Here is a 23,816-nt window from a genome sequence, read left to right on the forward strand (position 1 = left end):
GCTGCTGATTAAAGGTGCCCTCGAATGAAAAATTGAATTTATCTTGGCATAGTTAAATAACAAGAGTTCAGTACATGGAAATGACATACAGTGAGTCTCAAACTCCATTGTTTCCTCCTTCTTATATAAATCTCATTTGTTTAAAAGACCTCAGAAGAACAGGCGAATCTCAACATAACACCGACTGTTACGTAACAGTCGGGGTGTACGCCCCCAATATTTGCATATGCCAGCTCACGTTTCCAACATTATAAAAGGCATTAGACAAGGGCAGCCAGTATTAACGTCTGGATGTGCACAACCAAATCATCAGACTAGGTAAGCAAGCAAGAACAATAGCGAAAAATGGCAGATGGAGCAATAATAACTGACATGATCCATGATAACATGATATTTTTAGTGATATTTGTAAACTGTCTTTCTAAATGTTTCGTTAGCATGTTGCTAATGTACTGTTAAATGTGGTTAAAGTTACCATCGGTTATTACTGTATTCACGGAGACAAGAGAGCCGTCGCTATTTTCATTTTTAAACACTTGCAGTCTGTATAATGCATAAACAACTTCATTCTTTATAAATCTCTCCAACAGAGTAGCATTAGCCGTTAGCCACGGAGCACTATCAAACTCATTCAAAATCAGAAGTAAACAATATAACAGTATACAATACTCACATAATCCGATGCATGCATGCCGCATGCATGATGAACACTATGTAAAGATCCATTTTGAGGGTTATATTAGCTGTGTAAACTGTGTTTATGCTGGTTAAAGCAAGCGCAAGCTCTGTGGGCGTGGACCACGGGATTTAAAGGGGCCGCAGCATAAAATCGGCGCGTTTATAATGATGCCCCAAAATAGGCAGTTAAAAAAATTAATAAAAAAAAATCTATGGGGTATTTTGATCTGAAACTTCACAGACACATTCAGGGGACACCTTAGACTTATATTACATCTTTTAAAAACATAATCTAGGGCACCTTTAAGACATTTTAATATCTTCTGTAATGCATTGCTTACGGACACTGAACAGTTCTTTCTTTGTTTCAACAGAGATGTAATAAATGGTTTAGTTCAGTGTTTACCTAATCCCAGAATCACTAAGCTTAGGTGGAGGATCCATTGACCAGTCACTCTTCATGGACACACAGCTAGGTTCAGATGACTTCGGTCTTTGCATCTGGACTGAACTGAAACAAAATATGAAGGGAAATTAGAATGAGACACTGATGATGATTTATTACTGAATAACAATATTAATATTAATTAATTAATATAATACAATAACAGCCAAGGATCCTATTTTAACGATCTAAGTGCATGGTCTAAGGGACATGGCGCAGGTGCACTAGGGTGTGTCCGAATAAACTTTTGCTAGTTTAACGATGGGAAAAATGGTTGGCGTGCCCGGTGCATGGTCTAAAAGGGTTGTACCTAGTCTCTTAATGAGTAATGGGTGTGTTTTAGGCGTAATGTGCAATAAACTGATCAGAGTGTCATCTCCCATTGCCTTAAAAGCCAGTTGTGCTTGCGCCATGGCGGATTCGCTATTTACATGGCGGAATTTGCAAGTGGAAAGAGAGGAAACCTTTTATTTTTAATATTTGGCATTTGTGTGCTGCTGCGCATCCCTGTGTGTAACAAGCAGAGTGTACGTGCGTTGTGCACCCGCCTATAGGCACATATTAGTAATGCGCTCTTTAAATAACAAAATAAATATTGCGCCATTGACTTTTTAGACCAGGTTTAAGTTGGTCAATAGCACAGTCTATTTCAGTTAGCTCACAATAGCAATACGCTGACAATGCACCTGAACACACCTCGTTTTCCGGCCAGCATGCCCATGGGCGCACAAATGGGTGCAAATGCATTTGCTATTTAAACAACGTGGCACAGAACGTGAAAATGATAACTGAGTCAGACTAAAACTAGCAAAAAACACTTGCATCGTGCTTGGGCCCTGCATGATAGGGCCCTAAGACTTTAATTTAAGATTCACATTTTACTGTAGTAGTACACTAAACTGTGTAAGAGGGAAGTACAAAGTCCAAAACATGAAATCATAAAGAGCAAAGCTTACATTTTGTAAACCAAAAACACAACCCTACCAAGTTGGAAAAATAAACTCAAACATACTTTCAATTTGAAATCCACCTCAGGGGAGCAGATTCGGTGTCCGCCGATTTGCGCGTCGAACTTCTCTAAAAGAGGAAGATGAAATTGTCAACAAAACAACATATGAACATTGAAACAACAATAATAGATGTATGAGGATTTCAGGAAGTATCCGCGTTTGTACTACTGAGGTTTGAAAGAGTTAAAGATGCCACGACTACGTGGAGGTCAGGACAAGAATCACAGTGAGCATGCGTTAATCAAACAACGATTATACATAGAGCAAATAATAGGCTACACAAATTATATATATGTATATATATATATATATATATATATATATATATATAGGCCTATATATATATATATATATATATATATATATATATATATATATATATATATATATATATACGGATTTTATGAATATCCTTTCAATTTTAAATGATTGTTGGATAGTTTGTCATTGGTCCTTTCCTCTCCCTTCTTAATGTGAAACATTGATGTTGAAACGGTCTTTATCTGTCCCAGTAGCTCGCGAATATAACAGACATATGAGTACAAAAATACATTACATTTATCCAGTCTTTGTACTGTATTTTTGTGTTTATTTTAATGGTATTTTCGGGAGCAACCGGGACAATGATAAATAGCCCACATCATGTCTGAGTCTGTAAACGGCCGTTAACAAGAGGCCAGAGACGCTGAACACGGACGCAAAATGGGGAAAAAATTCTGTAGCAGGCAGAGCAAAGAGCTTAAAGGGATACTTCAGGATTTAGCATTAAGCTTTGTATTAGTAGAATACCACTAGTATTTTCGAATTACCATGCTTTCCCCCTTCATATCAGCCCGAGATGAGAGGTTTATGCATTTTTATTCTGTAAAAAACCCTCCGATGACGCAAAAATCGTCATTTTGCGTCATCGGAGGCTTTTTTGGCCAGAGGCTTAAAACTACAGCCAGTATAGCAGGTAGTTCCGCATTTTTTCACCACGCCCATACATATGCGCTTTTGAGGTTACTCACGGACATAGATCAAAGATTTTATCAAAAGTGGGTGTCAATTATATTTTTAAGCTTACAGTAATTAACATTATTTTGTTATCGTCTGCACTACATCAGTGGTTCATCTCGCAAATTTATCGGTCTCTGCAGTCATCTCAACCAATACAGCAACAGGCTTTTGTGGTAACGTTAGCATAAATAGATAAATAGACTAACTCAGTTTTACAGAACAGTGGCTTTACTTTGATAACAGTCAACTTATATGCATCTTATATGTAATTGTCTATCTAACGTTACTTTGCTAAGTTTGCAGTTTTACTGCTACCTACAACACTACATATAGGCTACTGTGTTATCAGAAATAGAGTCTAGTATCAGCGAGTCTTACCTCTAGGCGAATACGCTTAGTACCAGATGGCCCAGGCTATTCGTCCTCTGGGAAAGTGAATATCAATGGTATCGCGGTGTCCTTCAGAATGGTTTTCTTCATTGTAAGGATATTTGGTTCGTAGTCCTCGTGCTTGAAATGGAGACTACATATTCTGCGGTTTTTTAGGTTTTCTATAACGGTGTCATCTCCAAACTTCGGGTGTTTGATGGCCGCAGCCACTGTTTACATCGCTCCAAATCTTTAACTTAATCGGAAAATGATGGAAACTTACTTGTCCTTTCCTGGTTTTGGGTGTACATCCAGGTACGAAGCAATTTAGCACCATTTCGCTGTAAATGTATGAACTAACTCACGATTTATAGAATTAATATGTAACAAAGCAAGCCTAGTTGTTTGAATTTTCCCGGTAATGCCGCCTGTAACCGATAGGCATGGTTTGGGCGTGGCCTCGCAAGGGCAGCAAAACAAGTGCATTCTGGGAGTTGTTGTCTTTCATCCACATTAGTCAAAAATACATTTTCTGCCTTTTCTCAGTCTAGAAAGCTCCAAATTCAAAAATAATTTCACATTTCTACTACATAAATGACCGATTTTAAATACACATTCATCTTTCCAGGGGTGAAGTACCCCTTTAAGAACCCAAGAGGCGACACTCTGATCATTTTTGGGTAACAGCCACTAGATGGTGCTCCGGTAGTGCGGCCGCCATTATGGGCTTAAAATACTAACTGGACCATAGAATCCTTCACATCTTACGCACCCAAAATCGCCAAATTTCACTGCCAAATCAGAAGCACAATAGAACAGTTTTTTAAATTAAGTCACCAGTAAATTGTATGGCTCCTACAGTAAATGTTGTATTGCCTTATATATGTTTTATTTTACCAGTTGTGAAATCCAACCATTCATCCATCTGAGGTAACGTAGTTAGCCTACTTTAATGAGTATTTCCATTTTATGAAACTTTACACAGTTATTACTAGTAAATTAATAATTAATACATTTAAGATCATGTTTGCAGCGAACAATGTATTTCAGTCCTAATTTCATTTGTTGGTATTAATTCAGTTTTTATAATGCTAATACTTGAACTTCAAAGAATTTTAACCCAAACTGACTGGGTTTCTAGAGAGCAAAGGGTTTGTGAAAAAAGTGGAAGACTTAAACACAAGTCTGTAAAATAAACTGTTAAAAGGATTTGATGATCACTAGTGATAGTATTTTCTTCTGTGTTGTCATCATTCACGTTGGATTTCAGCTTTAATGTACATTTTTTTTTAAACAAAGCAGCTGATATTGCCATAGCAACTAGTGGACCTACGAGTCTTCTTCTTCTCCATTTGAATTCCGGCAGTGTAGACACCTCTAAGTGTATTACTGCCCTCCACAGGTCAAAGTTTGAACTAATTGTTATATACTTGCACTAGCATATTGTATATGACAATTTAGTTCAAACTTTGACCTGTGGAGGGCAGTAATACACTTAGCAGCGTCTACACTGCCTGAATTCTAATAGAGAAGAAGAAAGCTACTTCAAGATGAGCATTTATGGTTATAATGTATAAAATCTTTAATTTTTTTTTTAGAAAATGAGTGATGGTTTCTCTAGATAAGACCCCTATTCCTCGTCTGGGATCACGTAGAATGCTTTGAAGCTGCACTGAAACTGTAATTTTGACCTTCAACCATTTGGAGGCCATTGAAGTCCACTATATGGAGAAAAATACTGGAATGTTTTCATCAAAAACCTTCATTTCTTTTCAACTGAAGAAATAAAGACATGAACATCTTGGATGACATGGGAGTGAGTAAATTATCAGGAAATTTTAATTTGAAATTGAACTAAACCTTTAACTTAAAAGAGTTCATTTGCAAAAAGAAGTTGAGTACATGTTGGAAAATAACATCGCTGAGCCCAGCTCCAGTCCATGCAGTTCGCCATATTTGCTGGTGAATACTGAACGTGCTAAGGAGATCTCGGCATTTCTCACTCCTGATGCTTTTCGGTTAGGGCTTTCAGGATGAAAAATGCACCAAGTACTTATCACTGGCTCGTCAACACTGTTTTGGCTGGTGTATATGGTTGTGAAGCTTACTTAAAACAATTTGGTTCTGTACAGACTGTTTGTTGAGACTGTGTAGCATATATCTGAGAATATGTGTGATTAACACTCTGTTACATGTAATATGTATGTGTATTTATTTAATTATTTGCCTGCCCTCTAGGGTCAGGGAAAGCAATTACTTTTGTTTTGTGTTTAGCAGATTCCTTACAGCTGTGGACCATTATCATGTGCTTAAAAAAAGCCAAGTTGCCACATTTCAGCGGCGGAACTTGAGCAGCCGTCCAGACATGTAGTTGTTTTACTCTTTATTTTTTGACTAATTTCTCCAACTCTTTGTTTATATTTTGTGTTATTTCAACAAATTCCCCTATTTGAAAGAGCCTTTGTGTTATCCCTCTTTTGTGTTATGGCAGTGGCTGTAACACGCTCTTTCCTGCCATTTGTTTAATTACTATTCAATTGTAAATTTACAAACATGTACAATTCTGCACATGTAGCACTGTTTCTGAAGGGATATACTGTAGTGTAGGCTAACTCGTTCACACACCAACACAAAGACAGAAACAATGTGACAATGGCAAATATCTGTTCAGATGAGCTTCAATCAAATCTCATAAAGACTTTTGACAAAGACATAAAAAGCCAATCATTAAACCCTATAAAACATAAAAGTCCCTGAAACAGATGAAATCAGCTCTGAAGATCATTGTACTGTTGATGTAGTGATTGTGTTGAGCTGCTCACTTCACTGAGATGGCTGATAAAAATAATTCGCTAATACATGAACCAGGAGAAAGACTTTATTAAATCTTATAGGCTACAAAAAAATCATGTACATTTAAAGTACATGAAAAGTCCAGTAAAGGTCATGTGACTTCAGTGTTGATGATGACGTCTTTATAGTGGCTCCATATTCACCATAACTCATAGCTGTCAGTAAAATAAAACACAGACAGTAACATGTGCATTACTGCTGACACATCTGTTCAGAGGATTGACTAGTTCAAATGACATTATTATATGATATGAATCAATACTTACAGCAGTGTCTCCAGTTTATAATGTGGATCATCTTTTAAAGCAGAGAGACTCTCCACAGATGCCTCTCTTAGACTATTCCCAGTCAGATACAGTTCTCTGAGGTGTGAGTTTGATCTCAGAGCTGAAGCCAGAGCAGCACAACCTTCAGCTGTGATCTCACAACAACCCAACCTGCAGAACAACAACACAACGACACAGTGAGTTTGTTTTTATTACTTTTTGTTGATTTTTTACTTATTGCTTGTTGATGTAAATCATTTGAACAACACAAGGAGAATAATCCCTTAAAATATCATTATTTTTGTGTCAGTTAAGATAAATGAATGATCTTACTCCAGTTTCTCCAGTTTACAGTGAAGATCCTTCAGTCCATCAGAGAGCAGCATCAGACCTTCATCTCCAATTTTATTCATAGACAGATCCAGTTCTCTGAGGTGTGAGTTTGATCTCAGAGCTGAAACCAGAGCAGCACAACCTTCAGCTGTGATATTACACTGACTCAACCTGCAGAACAACAACACAATCTCTCAGTTCAGCAGGAACTACTCAATCACAGATAGACTGAGATATTAAATGCTAAATCTGTGTGAGTTTGTTTTTATTACTTTTTGCTTTATTGTGTATTATCGTAAATCACTGATTTGAACAACATAAAGAGAATAATCCCTTAAAATAATATGATTCTTGTTTCAGTTAAGATTAATGAATGATCTTACATCAGTTTCTCCAGTTTACAGTTAGGATCCATCAGTCCATCAGAGAGCAGCATCAGACCTTCATCTCCTATTTTATTCACAGTCAGATCCAGTTCTCTGAGGTGTGAGTTTGATCTCAGAGCTGAAGCCAGAGCAGCACAACCTTTATCTGTGATATTACACTGAATCAACCTGCAGAACAACGACACAATCTCTCAGTTCAACATACATGATGTGCAGAGCGGTGGGTCCAAAGGACCGGAGTTAAGAACCACTGGCATAACTGTCAGTAACACACTATATCCAGTGTTGGGCACATTACTTTAAAAAAGTAATTAATTATAGTTACTAGTTACTTCTCACAAATAGTAACTGAGTTAGTAACTGAGTTACATCATTATAAAAGTAACTAATTACCAGGGAAAGTAACTATTGTGTTACTTTAAAAAAATTATTATTTGTAAAAGTTATGTTTTAAATTCATCTATTTGATTATGAAAAGTGAACAACATGAGTAAGATAGGATACATCATAAGATGGGCAATATATCAGGAGACATGGAGTGGGCCAGACATGATTTTGACCACTTCATTAAGTTTTGTTTTGTAGAAAGCCTTTCTTTAAAGTGAATTTTGTTTTGTAAAAATTGTATCTTAATTTTAATCAATGTTTCATCAACCAATTGCCTGGATTTAATAAATAAAAAGCAAATATAGCAGAAAATATAATCATGACAATATAATCATGGCACCTGCACGTGAACTGGAGCGCATCTTATAGGCTAAATGAACCGAAGCTCAGCGGCTGCTTGCCTCACAGACATGAGAAATATATCTATAGAAAGCTTGAAATGTCTACTTTTAAACTAAATAAAATGAAAATAAATAGGCTACTCTCTGACTATGTAATTAGCATTTTCTCTCTAAGTGTGTCCACGAAGATGATGAGAGTCAGCAATGTCAACTTCATCTTTGCAGCCGACATGGATTCAGAAAACATTTGTTTATTAATGAACAATTAAAATGTCTCCTTACTGTTTTTGTCACTTTCATAATCATTACTTTTGCCGGTTCTTTATGGCAAGCTTTATGTGTGCGCTTGAGTGCTATATAGCCTATACAGCCTATATTACGTAAACGCTCATTATTATTGTTTATTCTCTCCAGTATATAAGAAATCAAATTAATATAAATGTGATTTTGTCAACTAATGGTTTAAATGAACTGCTACTAGTCCAACACACACCAGAGAAAAACTTTGCAGGTCCTATGGCTGAGATAAAGCCTCCTCAGATGAAAACCGCTTCAGTGAGCTCAATTGACCCTTCGCAAAGACCCTCCCCCCTTAGTTACTGTTGCTTTGTCCGACAAGCCGTGGCACTGTCACGCCACACGCAGTGAAAAATACATCGCGGAGCATAGAGGACACTGACAACGTGTTGACAGACAAGACAAAGCAGGTTACTTATGATATTAAACAAAGTCCCAGCTTTCAAACTGTGTAGTTTTTTAAGAAATTCAAACAATAAAAACCGTTTTGTGGCTCTTTAATGTGTCATGACCATGGTCGTGACGGATTGCTAGCGCCTCAGCTCAAGCGGCTCGTAAACCGATCATCTCTTCCTACTAGTCCATTTATAGCATCAAATAAACATGAATGAACATGAGAATCAATGTTGTTTCAAACGCGGAAAGACGTCAGTACACACCATTTTTCAAATTTAACTCCACCGAGGTTAATCTTCTAACTCCTGCCTGCTTGTCGGACAAAATGGCGGATTCTGCATTCTGATTGGTTAGATCACTTGTCAATCAAACTCCCGGCGAAGGGTCAATTATAGTAACGTGGCATTTTTTTTGTGTGTGTCCGTAACGGCGTTGTAACGGGGAAAAAGTAATTAGTTTGATTACTTGTTACTGAAAAAAGTAACGCCGTTAGTAACGCCATTTATTATAATGCCGTTATTCCCATCACTGACTATATCTGTCAATAACATGTCTTGGTAAGATGATATCTAAATGCTTAGTTTTATGATCAAAGCTCTGTAATTTTACAACATATAATGCAATACAATACAATGATGATTGTGACAAATAAACCTTCCTCAAAAGCCTGATGATCATATTTGACACATTTGAACATGATTTTTCAAAAAAGAAAAAAAGATATATGGATATCCAAATAAACGTAAGTTGCTTTAGTCCAAAAAAATGATCATTTTGAAATAGTACTAAAAATATAAAGGTTATTCTTATGTTTACTTAATAAAAATTAGTAAAGATTTCAGAGCAAAAAGACACACGTGAACCACAAGCTGAAGGGACATGTTTTACAACTGTATTAAAAGTCCTTTTACTTGCTGAAAAACCTATAAACTATCAACCAGACAACAGAAGGCAAGTAGTAGATTTTGTGCAAAAGGTTTTTGATCATGTTGATAATTTAGATCAAATATGATACAGTAGTAATTTACAGGTTAAAATGACACTCTTGTTTCACTTAAGACCTTACTTCAGTTTCTCCAGTTTACAGTGAGGATCCTTCAGTCCATCAGAGAGCCGCGTCAGACCTCGACCTCCTATTTTATTCATAGACAGATCCAGTTCTCTGAGGTGTGAGTTTGATCTCAGAGCTGAAGTCAGAGAAGCACAACCTGCAGCTGTGATCTTACACCGACTCAACCTGCAGAAAACAATAACACAATCTCTCAGTTCAGCAGGAACTACACAACCACAGACAGACTGAGATATTAACCCTTTCGAGCTTGAGTTTGAAATATTTTAACTGACCCCCAGAGTGAGTTTTTTTAAGGCAACCATTATTTTAGAATGTTTGCTCTTATTGTTTCCATGGCGACGTCTTGCGTGTCACGAGTGCTGAATGCAGCAACAATAACACTGTATGACAGATGGATCGCTATTATTTTGTTTTTCCTTTTTTATTTAAAATATTCACAAACTTGCTTACCATGTCATCAACTTTCTGATATTCCGATTCTCAAATATGTGTAAGTGAGTGTGTTTTATCATTTAAAAACCTTTATAAATGATCTTTATCTAGACTTGATCTATGTGAGAAGGACGCCGTCATCTTAGTTTGCACTGCAGTTCACAGAGTCCTGTCAGTCGGATTTACAGCATGTAAATTCATCAGTTTCTCCCGAAATATATGCAAGTGGCTGGTGAACTGGAAGAGTAATAGAGTAAACTTTGTAGTTACTTAGGCCCATTATGTGTGTCTGATATGAATAAATGTCGGCAAATTATATTTGAATGGATTGTTATTGTTGCTTTCACTGATGTCTGACATCAGTGTGTATTGTATAAACTCTAAATGTATTGTTTTACTTGTGCTTAGGCGTATTTAAATGTATGAAACCTTAAAAAAAACATTATGTGGCTGAAAACACTGCATACTTGTGATATATGACAAGAGCTGTGCGCGTCCGTCCCACAGTCAAAGCGTGAAAGCACAGTTTGAATCTGGCAGTTATGTGACGTCGCTGAACGTTCGAAATCCCATATGTGGGACCGTATGCCCAGGGACACAGAAATAAAAATCCCATATGTGGGACCGTATCGCTCAAAGGGTTAAATACTAAATCTGTGTGTATTTAATGTTTAATTATTTTTTACTTTTTTTTTTTGGGTTACTTTTGCTTTATTGCTTGTTAATGTAAATCATCTGAACAACATAAGGAGAATAATCCCTTAAATAATTTGATTCTTGTTTCAGTTAAGATTAATGTATGATCTTACCACAGTATCTCCAGTTTACAGTTAGGATCCTTCAGTCCATCAGAGAGCAGTGTCAGACCTTCATCTCCGATTATATTCATAAACAGATCCAGTTCTCTGAGGTGTGAGTTTGATCTCAGAGCTGAAGCCAGAGCAGCACAACCTTCAGCTGCGAAATAACACATCCACAACCTGAAGAACAAGACACAACCTCTCAGTTCAGCAGAAACTACACAATCACAGAGAGACTGAGATAAATACTGAATCTGTGTGGGTTTAATGTTTTTATTACTTTGTTTACTTTTGCTTTATTGCTTGTTAATGTAAATCATTTGAACAACACAAGGAGAATAATCCCTTAAAATAACTTAATTCTTGTCTCAATAAAGATTAATGTATGATCTTACTCCAGTTTCTCCAGTTTACAGTGAGGATCCTTCAGTCCATCAGAGAGCAGCATCAGTCCTTTATCTCCTATTTTATTCACAGTCAGATACAGTTCTCTGAGGTGTGAGTTTGATCTCAGAGCTGAAGTCAGAGCAGCACAACCTTCAACTGTGATATTACAACTATTCAACCTGCAGAACAACGACACAATCTCTCAGTTCAATGTACATAATGTGCAGAGCGGTTGGTCTCCAGGACCTCTAGTTTCGCAAAGCATTATGATTATAATCAACCAAGAAGTCCTAGAATATAAACACGCACATTGTATACACACTCATCTTGTATAAATGATATGTGATCAATATATGATCAAAGCTCTGTAATTTTACAACATATAATGCAATGCAATACAATGATGATTGAGAGATGAACAAATAAAACTTCCTCAAAAGCCTGATGATCATATTTGCAACATTTGAACATGATTTTTCAAAAAAGAAAAAAAAAGATGTGTGCATAACCAAGTAAACCTAAGTTGCTTTAGTCCAGAAAATGATCATCTTGAAATATTACTTGCTAAAAAAAACTATAAACTTTCAACCAGACAACAGAAGGCAAGTAGTAGATTGTGTGCAAAAGGTTTTTGATCATGTTGATAATTTAGTTCAAATATGATTCAGTAGGAATTAAAAGATTAAAATGACATTCTTGTTTCAATTAAGATCTTACGTGAGTTTCTCCAGTTTACAGTGAGGATCCTTCAGTCCATCAGAGAGCAGCATCAGACCTTCATCTCCTATTTTATTCCCAGACAGATCCAGTTCTCTGAGGTGTGAGTTTGATCTCAGAGCTGAAGTCAGAGCAGCACAACCTTCAGCTGTGATATTACACTGACTCAACCTGCAGAACAACGACACAATCTCTCAGTTCAGCAGGAGCTACACAACCACAGAGAGACTGAGATATTAAATACTAAATCTGTGTGGGTTTAATGTTTTTATTACTTCGTTTACTTTTGTTGTATTGTGTGTTGATGTAAATCATTTGAACAACATAAGGAGAATAATCCCTTAAATAATTTGATTCTTGTTTCAGTTAAGATTAATGATCTTACATCAGTTTCTTCAGTTTACAGTGAGGATCCTTCAGTCCATCAGAGAGCAGCGTCAGACCTTCATCTTGTATATTATTATGAGACAGACCCAGTTCTCTGAGGTGTGAGTTTGATCTCAGAGCTGAACCCAGAGCAGCACAACCTTCAGATGTGATATTACACTGAATCAACCTGCAGAACAACGACACAATTTCTCAGTTCAACTACAAAATCACAGAGAGACTTAAATACAAAATCTGTGTGGGTTTCATGTTTTCATTATTATTATTTTTTTACTTGCTGTATTGTGTGTTAATGTAAATTACGAACTGAAAAAATATAAGGAGATTAATCCCTTTTGTAGATTTTTATGTGTACTGACCCAAGTGTGACTTTTGTTAAAAAAAATCAGGCCAAACTAATACTACCATAGATAACAAAGAACAGAGAAGAACACTACTGTTACATGTGCCCTGGATCCGTGTTCTATTATCATCATATGGACTCCATTTCCCACAATCCCCCACCTAGAAACCAATCATGCACTCACACCTGTTTCCCATCAGCAACACTTTATAAGATGCACTCACACACACACACTCATTGCTGAGTATTGTTTAGCCTTGTATCCAACCTTGTCTCCGTGTTCTGGGTAATATTGTCATTTGTCACACTCTATACCCTCATTCACTATTCCCTACTTTAGTTTACTAATATAGTCCATTTGACAGAGTTAATTAAAAGAAGTAAGTGAATTCAGACACTGATGAACATCTGACAAGCAGAATCACTGAAGGACAGAGAAGCAAGACCAGAAATAAAGAGGAGATGAGCAGAAACACAACTTCCAGCCACACTGAGTGCGAAACCAGTTTGACATTATTTCTAATATTTATATCCATAGATGTACCAAAGTTCTTGTTGAGAATTAACATATTTGGATGTTGAAGTTTTATTGAAATTAATGAAGTTTGTTGTCACTTTCATGGTGACCAGTTTGTGCTTTAGTTGGGCTCCTGACTCTTTGACATTAGCTTTCTTTGGCTGCTGTAATTGAGTGTTCTTATGGCAGGAAAAAGCCAACAGGAAGTTGATCAGGTGCTTTTGGCTGTTGTGATGATGCTGTGATCATCTTGGACTTGTCTGATTCACCTATCTCCTTCTGTGTCTAATCTTTGATTTCATAACATTTGATTGCATTTTAATTTCATGTTTATTGATTATAGTATCTCTGTGATTGAACAGCATGAGAGCCAGCAATGTTTCAGAAATCATGACAAATATTGAAGTCATATAGTGCATAAAAAATCTTGAGCTCCTGCATATCTTAGACATACAGAGACAACAACGATCAGAATATGAATCTCAACAGTTGTGACATTCAAAAATTTAAAGGGTTAGTTCACACAAAAATGAAAATTATGTCATTTATTACTCACCCTCATGTCGTTCCACACCCGTAAGACCTTCGTTTATCTTCGGAACACAAATTAAGATATTTTTGATGAAATCCAATAGCTCAGTGAGGCCTGCATAGGGAGCAATGACATTTCCTCTCTCAGGATCCATAAACGTACTAAAAACATATTTAAATCAGTTAATGTGAGTACAGTGGTTCAATATTAACATTATAAAGTGACGAGAATATTTTTGGTGTGCCAAAAAACAAACAAAATAACGACTTATAGAGTGATGGCCGATTTCAAAACACTGCTTCAGGAAGCATTGGAGCATAATGAATCAGCGTGTCGAATCAGCTGTTCGGAGCGCCAAAGTCATGTGATTTCAGCAGTTTGGCTGTTGAATCATGATTCGATACGCTGATTCATAATGCTCCGAAGCTTCCTGAAGTACCTAGTACCTTTATTGATCCTGAGAGAGGAAATGTCATTGCTCCCTATGAAGGCCTCACGGAGCCATCGGATTTCAAGTAAAATATCTTAATTTGTGTTCCGAAGATTAACGAAGGTCTTACGGGTGTGGAACGGCATGAGGGCGAGTAATAAATGACAGAATTTTTGGGTGAACTAACCCTTTAATGTCGCAAGGCATGCTGGGTGCCAGCATAGTACAAAACTCCCAGCATGCACTGCAGCATGAATAAATTATGCAGCTGGATGGTCCTTTTTTATTGCCACCATTGTTGAGATTGATGTGCTGATTTTTGATATCTGTGTGTCTAAATGATGCTGCAACTTTTTTTTTTTTTTGGGCATGTTGTGTAAAAAATATCTTCTCTGTAATTGATTGTTGTTCTTGCTCTAGTTTCACAGTGGCGATAATGTAAAATTTTAGTCAGTTTTTAGTGTAACACAAGGGATTAAACACACAAGTTTTAATTTAGTGTGTGGTATCTTTACATTAACATACTGTAGATTACAGTATATAAATGTACAATCAACAGTAAATTACTGTATTTTACTGTAAAAAAGCCTGGTAAGGTCTAACAGTGCACACATCTGATGATTGATCTCAGACTTACTCTGCTGATCTGGAGGCTTCAACTACAGGCAAGAGCTTCTGAAGTACTTCATCTGGTGACATCTGGTTTTGGTCTTGATTGATGCTTATGTATTTCTTTAACTTAAACTCATCCAAATACTTGGACGTTAATAAAACAAAGACAACAGCCGACCACTGTGATGAGGACAAACTGGTGGTTGAAAGACTTCCATATCTGAGACACTTCTGGACTTCATTTACAAGAGACTGATCACCCAGTTCATTTAAAGAGTGGAACAGATTGATGGATTTCTCTGGTGAGGGATTCATTCTAATTCTCGTTTTAATGTATTCAATCGTTTTCTCTTTACTGTACGAGATGTTGCTAACATGTGTCAGAAGGGTTTTCAGGAGCATCTGAGTGGACTCCAGCGAGAGACCCAGAAGGAACCGCAGGAAAAGGTCCAGATGTCCATTCTTACTCTGCAGAGCCTTGTCTACGGCTCTCTGATGCAGGTCAGATATTGTGTGACATGTGAACTCATGTGAATGTTCAGAGCTGAGGTTTTCATTGAGGACATCCCTCTTGTCCAGCAGGAATGAAAGCAGCACATAAAGAGCTGCTAGATGCTCCTGAATGCTCATATGAACAAAACAGAAGACTTTCCCCTGATACAAGCCCAACTCCTCTCTGAAGATCTGAGTGCACAATCCTGAGTACACTGATGCTTCTGTCTCATCAATGCCACACTCTCTCAGGTCTTCCTCATAGAAGATCAGGTTTCTTTTCACAAGCTGCTGGAACGCCAGTTTACCCAGTTTGAGGATCATCTCTTCATCTTTCACTTTCTTCTCATAGTCCTTCTCATGTTTGATGTTGGTCTGAATGATCAGGAAGTGTGTGTACATTTGAGTGAGAGTCTTGGGAATCTCTCCACTCTCTGCTTCGCTCAACATCTTCTCTAGGACAGTGGCTGAGATCCAGCAGAACACTGGGATATGACACATGATGAAGAGGCTCCTTGAAGACTTTAGGTGTGTGATGATTTTATCAGCCAGACTCTGATCACCGATTCTCTTCCTGAAGTATTCCTCCTTCTGTGGCTCATTGAAGCCTCGTACCTCTGTCACTCGATGGACACACTCAGACGGGACGAGATCAGCTGCTGCGGGTCTGGAGGTGATCCAGATGAGAGCAGAGGGAAGCAGATTCCCTGCAACGAGGTTCGTCAGCAGAACGTCCACTGAGGCTGATTCAGAAATATTACACAGTTTCACACTGAAGTCCAGAGACAGACGACACTCATCCAGACCGTCAAAAACAAAGACAACTTTATATTCACCACTGAATGGTTTCATTTCTTTTGTTTCAAGGAAAAATACATGAAGAAGCTCTGAAAGACTGAGTATTCTGTCCTTCATCAAGTTGAGCTCTCTGAAAGGAAGTGGAAATATGAACTGGATGTCCTGATTCTCTTTCCCTTCAGCCCAGTCCAGGGTGAATTTCTGTACAGAGACTGTTTTTCCAATGCCAGCGACTCCCTTTGTCAGCACAGTTCTGATGGGTTTGTCTTGTCCAGGTAAAGGTCTGAAGATGTCATTACATTTGATCGGTGTGTCCTCTGTTGCTGCTCTGCTGGATTGAGTCTCAATCTGTCTCACCTCATGCTCATTATTGATCTCTCCACAATCACTCTCTGTGATGTAGAGCTCTGTGTAGATCTCATTCAGCAGTGTTGGGTTTCCATGTTTTGCTGTTCCCTCATACAGACACTGAAACTTCTTCCTCAGATTTGATCTGAATGTCTTGAGGGCTTCGACATGTTGAGGGTCACTACATAAGATTGTTAAAAAAAATTGTTAAATAAATAATATACATACATTGTATCAGGAGATTGTATTGCATCAGGATCCTGCTGTGTAAGTCTCTTTCGATAAAGGTGTGTCAAATGAATAAATGTAAATATAAACATGTATAATCAACAAATGTTTAGAACAGCACTTACTTACCTAAACCCATGATGTTCAGTGTGTCCAAGGTTAAGTGGAGGATTCTGGCAGCTGGATTCTGGCAGGTCTGGTCTGTGCATTGAAGTTGAACACAAGTAAATGTAAATCACACTCTCATATGCTTATGGAACGAAAATATATTTCCATATATTTATGATCCATATATTATATGGTGTAAATATACTAAATAATATATGAAATAATATATTGTGTTAATATAATGTGTTACATATTACAATATACTGAATAATACATATGGAATTGCCATATATTGAAAATTATATTTACAATATATTTACACTAAAACTTAATTAGTTGAATATACTTAGGGGCTGTTCACATGTCGCATCTAAAATCGTGTGGAAAACGTGGCCTCGTTGCTTTCTCTCTCTTTCCAAAGCGCTCGCATACCATGGTGTCTGTTGTTGCTAAGCAATCAGGAATCGCGTCCATGAAGAAGAGGAAGTTTCACCAAAGGATAAATGCATTTCCAGCCATTGTATTAGATCTATTTATGGAGATGAGAAATAAAAAACCCACCCTGAAAAGCTATGATCATCTGATAGACCTTCTTGGCTGAGCTTTCGGTGTTGGTTCGAGCTGATCGGTTGTTGTTTGTTCACAACATCCAAAACAATCTGTGCAGCCAAGAACTCCTGATATGTGTTAATATGACACATTTACACATCTTTGTGTTCATTTCAGAGGTGAAGACCAGACCTCCAAAACCAAGAGCATTCAAGACCAGAGATGTGGTTGAGACCAGACCTTCCAAGACCAAAACAAGTACATTCAATCAAGGTAATTCATTAATCGTGTGACTACTGAACATTAGTGATGAACACCTGCTGTTATTCTGCTTGGTGATTCTGCTTGTTAACATCAGATCACCTTCCAGACACATTTACTGTGTTAAAATCATTACGCAGTGAATGTGTCAAAATTAACACAACAAGTGTTGTCCCTAAACTATACTGATGTGTAAGAATTTAGCCAATTTAATTTTTAAGGTTTTTAACAAATGCTTTTTGAGACATTCTGAATGTCTGTGTTTGACACAGTGAATATGTCAAAATTAACACAAGTGTTGTCCCAAAACACAAGCACTGTTTTGACTGGACTTGACAAAGAGACCATTGCAAATGTGATTTTAGCACAGGTGTTTTATTTTGTTGTTGTTTTCCTCTTTCCTTCAATGATTCTGCCTGTTAACAGCAGGTGTTCATCACTAGTGCTTATTTAATGACTTAATTATCTCATTATCTTCCCTCTTGAATGGTCTTGGTCTCGGTCTTGGAGGGTCTGGTCTTGACTACACCTTGATCTTGACTAACCTTCCTGACACATTCACTGTGTTAAAATCATTGACTCAATGAATGTGTCAGAATGAACACAACAAGCGTTGTCCCTAAACTCACACACTGATGTGTGAAAATTAAACACATTTTGAGTCAGTTTTAACACATCCTTTCTAAGAGTGTATGAGCGCACTTGCCGCGCACCTACATTTGAAATAATTTGCTTGAGAGTGCAAAAGGTGCACCATGTGAAAGAACCCTTAGAAAATGTGGAAAACGATTGCCTTAATTTTCTCAAGGATGTTTTAAGTTGCAAGTTATTAATACAAAAACGTACAAGTGCTGGAAGAATGATAGACTGTGCATTTATTTCTTATTCATTAAACTGCAAATACTTTGTGCATGTCTGAAACTTATCATTACAAATAATAAATAAATAAAAACTAAAAAAATCACTCATACAGTTTTTGCCTTTCAAATAAAGCAACATTCAGCATATTATCAGTGTCTCTTGGTCTTCTCCTTGACTGAAGCATTGACTTTCCTCTTCAACACAATGATGACAAAACTCAGATAAAAGTAACCCTTTAAATCCCAATAGATCATTGAACACTGACAGATCTCTCAAGATCTCAGCAGAGGAGGGATAAACAACAAAGACAGCATTACCAGCTTCACTTATTACTAAACCAATTTTATTTCTGTCATGTGTCTACAGAAGTTCTTATTGAGAATTAACAGAGGTTTAGATATTGATGATTTGCTGTAACTGTGTTATAAGACAGTCTATATGGCTAAAAAGGACCCAAGAAAAATTCTGTGGCTAATCTGCAGGGTGTTTATTGACAATGTCATAATCATCTTTATTTGTACTGATTCACAGATCTCATCCAAAGATTTATCTCTTTTTCAAAAATTGTGTTTGCAAAATGCAATTTAAATATTGTATTATAAACACTTTAAAACCATAAGTCCAGCATTGTTGTGGTGATCAGATACTTTTTTTTAAAAACTTTATACACAAACATTTTAAACTATGAATAATTATAACAATAACTGTGATATGCTTCAATGCATTCTGGGAGCTACCATAGTATAAAACTCCAGGGCTGCGCTCAGCCCCGACAAAACGTTGCAAAACGTTTTTTAAATGGAAACGGTGGCGCGTTGAACACCCTGTTCTGATGACGCAAGAGTTGCAACTATGGCAGCTGAGAAGGCCATTCTTTGTGTTCTTTTTGAAGAATTTTCGGAGCCTGATGAAGTCGGTATAAATACGTGTTTAATACTACAAAATACGCTCAATGTTACAGTCACTGCCCTTGCCGTCCAGAATAAAAGAGAACATCCCAATCGAGTGAAGGGATTTGTGGAAACTTCTATTATTGTTATACAACATTTGACTTGCACTTCATGATGAAAAGACAAACATTTCAGGTGAAGGATAATCCACTTCTTACCTCCAAGACTGTGTTGATCTATATTATTTGTATTGTGAGTATTAGGCTTATCAATATTGCTGATTACTGTTGTTGTGCTATATGATATTGTAATATTTACAAACTATACTCCTCTGATTATTAAAGTGTCACATCACAATACAATAGCAAAATATATAAGTATAGTATTTTTATGTTACATTAATACCCATTGTGCGAGCTGTCTCTTTAATACCACGCGGTTTATATACATCTTGCCGCTGATTGGGCTGACATTTCTGACACACCCACCAAACAAGAGAAAACGTATCTCAAACACGTTGCACACTGTTGCAGACCGTTTCCAGGAAACGTGTCGTTCAACCCGGAAAACGTAGGAAAACGTTGCGCACCGGTTTGAGCTTGAACGTGCCCCAGATTCTTGATATCTAGGTGTGTTTAAATATAATAGTAGTTCAAAATGTTTTGTGCACAATGTGTTAAAAAAGAATCTAATTTTATCACAACAATGCTGGACCTCTTGTTATAGTATCACAGTGTTTATAATGCAATATTTAAATGCATTTAATGATCTAGCACACTTTTGACATTATGACATCATCAAAAACACCCAATAGATTAACCCCAGAATTTCTCTTGGCTTTTTTAGCCATAATGAATGTGTCTTATAAACTATTTTTCAGTATATTTATACAATATAATATATTGTTCATGAACATAGGAAATATATTTTCGTTCAGTAAGGGAATATTCATGACTTTGTAATAAACTGATTCAGGTGACTAAATTATTCCATTAATATTTATTATGCTGCTGGAGACTTTACAGCAAGTGCACATCCACATATGTGAGCTGTTAATTTAGATCTTTTAATTAACTTCTGAAATGCATTACATTTAGGCTCTTTAGACCCTTTAATATGGGGTTTTCCACACGTTTTTAGACGCGACATGTGAACAGTCCCTAACTATATTCAACTAATTACATTTTAGTGTAAATATATTGTAAATATAATTTTCAGTATATGGCAATTCCGTATGTATTATTCAAAATATTGTAATATGTAACACAATATATTATTTAGTATATTATTTAGTATATTTACACCATATTCATATTTACTTTTCATAGTTTTAACAAAGATGTAACAAGATAAATGGTTAAATACAGTGATTACCTGCACACTGTAAAAAATTGCTGTAAAAAAACGGCCAAATTTTGACAGCAACATGCCGTTACATGCAGTAACATGACAGTAACATGCCATTTTCCATTTTGAAAATGTCACATATTACCCAGAATGCATTGTTTTCTAAGGTATATTACTGTTTTAATGGAAAACAGCATGTTACATGTTACTGTCAAAATTTGGCTGTTTTTTAAAGCAATTTTTTACAGTGTGCACTGTAAAAAATTGCTTTAAAAAACAGCCAAATTTTGACAGTAACATGCTGTAGCTGAAGTCAGTTGTATTGGTCTTCAACCATTATTCCAACTAAAATTCGACGTCAGTCCAATGTTGGAGCTTGACGTCAAACAAATGTTGGTTTTAGAAGTCAACACAATTTTCATTTTCAACCAATTTATGAGATTTGACCGATGGAGTCTACATCCTGTGCCTGCTGGGTCATTTCACAACATCCAAGATAAAAAAAATAGCAATCCCGCACACTACTAATCATGCTAAATGTAGAAATGTATTATTAATACAAGCAACGTTCACTGACCTTCATTAGACATCGTCCAAGATAAAATAATAATTTTTAATTTCATCACAGACCTCATGAAGAATCAATAAATATTTAGTGATGTGTAGTGAATTGTAGTACCTAGACTTAAGATCAGTGTGTCCACTAAGCTTAGGTGGAGGATCCATTGACCGGTCACTCTTCATGGACACACAGCTGGGTTCTGGAGAATCCGGTCTGCACATTCAGATGAACACAACAAGTGTAATGTAATTCACACACTCTTATATTCATAAACTTTTGTAATAAACTGATTCAGGTGACTGAATTATTCTATTAATATTTATTATGCTGCTGGAGATTTTATAGGGCACATCCACATATCTGAACAGTTAATTATGATCTAATCTTCTAAAATAACAATTAAAATGCATTGCATTCAGGCACTTTAGTCCCTTCACAGCATTGATAAGGCACTATTTTCTTAGTTTCAACACAGTTGTAACAGGATAAACGGCTCAAAGTGTTTACCTAAACCCAGGATCACTAAGCTTAGGTGGAGGATCCATTGACTGGTCACTCTTTATGGACACACAGCTGGGTTCTGGAGGATCCGGTCTGTGCATTCAGATGAACACAACAAGTGAATGTGATTCACACACTCTTAAATTCATAAACTTTTGTAATAAACTGATTAAAGTGGCTGAATTTTTCCATTAATATTTATTATGCTGCTGGAGATTTTATAGGGCACATCCACACATCTTAACAGTTAATTAAGATCTTCTAATCTTCTAAAATAACATATAAAATGTATTGCATTCAGGCAGTTTAGTCCTTTCACAGCACTGATAAGGCACTATTTTCTTAGTTTCAACACAGTTGTAACAAGAACAAAAAGTGTACCTAAACCCAGGATCACTAAGCTTAGGTGGAGGATCCATTGACTGGTCACTCTTTATGGACACACTTGGTGACTTTGGTCTTTGCATCTGGACCGCACTGAAACAGAACATAAAGGGAATTTAGAATATTTATGCTAAATTAATTACCCTAGTCATACTCAGGAAATCACAAAATTGAGCCATGTGAATGAAAATCATATTTTACCAACTTTTAATTCTTAACCTAAAAGACCAAATCCTACATATGAGGATAAATAAGGTTGTGGTGGTTTCACACAGCTTCAATGTGCCTCTGTAAAACCACATATCATTAATTACCCAAGACTTTCAATACCTGCTTTGTCATGGCAAAGTTTTAAGGATAAATTTAAAAGCAAAATGGCAAAAAATTACCTAAACTTGTGAATATCATCACACTGCACTACATTATTTACAATCAGTCCTGTACTTTGTGCCAGTCCTGTACTTTGTGCCAAGTTCTATCAGAACTTGATAGACAGTTTATATTGTGCTAATAAATCTATAAGAGAAAACCAACTCTTTGAAACTCCAGTATACAGATGGTACTTAAAGGGGTAGTTCACTCAGAAATGAAAATTCTGTCAATAAAGGTGAAATATATAAGATTTTCTGTTCGCTAGAGGTAGCTAGAGGCCTATTCAAAACAAAGGCGTAACTTGATGACGCCAAGTTTAAGCACGGAATCTTGGGACATGTGGTCTTCACCTCAACGGACGGTGGAAATAATCGGGATAGGACTTCATGTTCATGTATGGGATTATTAAAGGAACACTCCACTTTTTTTGAAAATAGGCTCCTTTTCCAACTCCCCTAGAGTTAAACAGTTGAGTTTTACCATTTTCGAATCCATTCAGCTGATCTCCGGGTCTGGCGGTATTTTTTTTAGCATAGCTTAGCATAGTTCATTGAATTTGATTAGACCGTTAGCATCTCACTCAAAAATGACAAAGAGTTTTGATATTTTTCCTATTTAAAACTTGACTCTTCTGTAGTTACATTGTGTACTAAGACCGACGGAAAATGAAACGTTGCAATTTTCTAGGCGATTTTCTTGCGATTTGCACCTGCTGCACCCATTGAACGGCAGCAAAGTTCCTTGATTATTAACTCACACAAAGTATGTTTTTGTATCGGATAAAGTTTGAGTCTTAAATCTAAATTAATCCACTATCTGTCTCTATTTGTTCTTCATGCGAGTAAGGGTTAAATCCCCACTTTTACAAAGGTGCATTGTCGAGAACGACAGTAATTTAGCACGATTTAAGGCAGCAGACTGCACGCAATCTATTAAATGCATGCTGCTTGTGTGGATACAGTCATTTTTGACTGCAAATGATGAGGTAATTTGATTAAATGTACTGGATTTACAGGATTATGGCAGTTACAAATACATGCTCGATTTTAACATTATTTTAATGTAGAATTAGATGAACAAGGCCTACTCAGCATTTTATTCACGTACCCCCTTTTGCCCCCATTTT

At 36.6% G+C, this 23,816-nt stretch overlaps 2 protein-coding genes across 10 annotated transcripts in view; both read right to left on the reverse strand.

Annotated features, from left to right (window-relative positions):
- Positions 1–2,271, reverse strand: part of LOC125271749 (NACHT, LRR and PYD domains-containing protein 12-like) — a 55,294-nt gene extending 53,023 nt beyond the window's left edge. For all 3 annotated transcript variants that reach the window (XM_048195985.1, XM_048195984.1, XM_048195980.1), the window contains exons 1-2: positions 2,136–2,271; positions 1,085–1,189 (exon numbers count right to left, since the gene is read on the reverse strand). In XM_048195985.1, the coding sequence (XP_048051942.1) occupies positions 1,085–1,179 (95 nt within the window). In that variant the 5' untranslated portion in view covers positions 1,180–1,189; positions 2,136–2,271. The remainder of the gene's footprint in view (positions 1–1,084; positions 1,190–2,135) is intronic.
- A 4,090-nt stretch (positions 2,272–6,361) lies between these two features.
- Positions 6,362–23,816, reverse strand: part of LOC125271747 (NACHT, LRR and PYD domains-containing protein 12-like) — a 1,137,836-nt gene continuing 1,120,381 nt past the window's right edge. For 3 of the 7 annotated variants that reach the window (XM_048195977.1, XM_048195976.1, XM_048195975.1), the window contains 14 exons: positions 22,316–22,411; positions 21,941–22,027; positions 21,551–21,646; positions 16,985–17,056; positions 15,015–16,808; positions 12,554–12,724; positions 12,169–12,339; positions 11,460–11,630; positions 11,074–11,244; positions 9,827–9,997; positions 7,337–7,507; positions 6,954–7,124; positions 6,621–6,791; positions 6,362–6,509 (listed from right to left, as the gene is read on the reverse strand). In XM_048195977.1, the coding sequence (XP_048051934.1) occupies positions 6,494–6,509; positions 6,621–6,791; positions 6,954–7,124; positions 7,337–7,507; positions 9,827–9,997; positions 11,074–11,244; positions 11,460–11,630; positions 12,169–12,339; positions 12,554–12,724; positions 15,015–16,808; positions 16,985–17,056; positions 21,551–21,646; positions 21,941–22,027; positions 22,316–22,401 (3,519 nt within the window). In that variant the 5' untranslated portion in view covers positions 22,402–22,411 and the 3' untranslated portion in view covers positions 6,362–6,493. The remainder of the gene's footprint in view (positions 6,510–6,620; positions 6,792–6,953; positions 7,125–7,336; positions 7,508–9,826; positions 9,998–11,073; positions 11,245–11,459; positions 11,631–12,168; positions 12,340–12,553; positions 12,725–15,014; positions 16,809–16,984; positions 17,057–21,550; positions 21,647–21,940; positions 22,028–22,315; positions 22,412–23,816) is intronic. The other 4 variants (XM_048195972.1, XM_048195974.1, XM_048195971.1 and 1 more) reach the window with 2 other exon arrangements.

The sequence above is a fragment of the Megalobrama amblycephala genome, linkage group LG7 (assembly GCF_018812025.1).
Source record: "Megalobrama amblycephala isolate DHTTF-2021 linkage group LG7, ASM1881202v1, whole genome shotgun sequence".
Lineage (NCBI taxonomy): Eukaryota > Metazoa > Chordata > Actinopteri > Cypriniformes > Xenocyprididae > Megalobrama > Megalobrama amblycephala.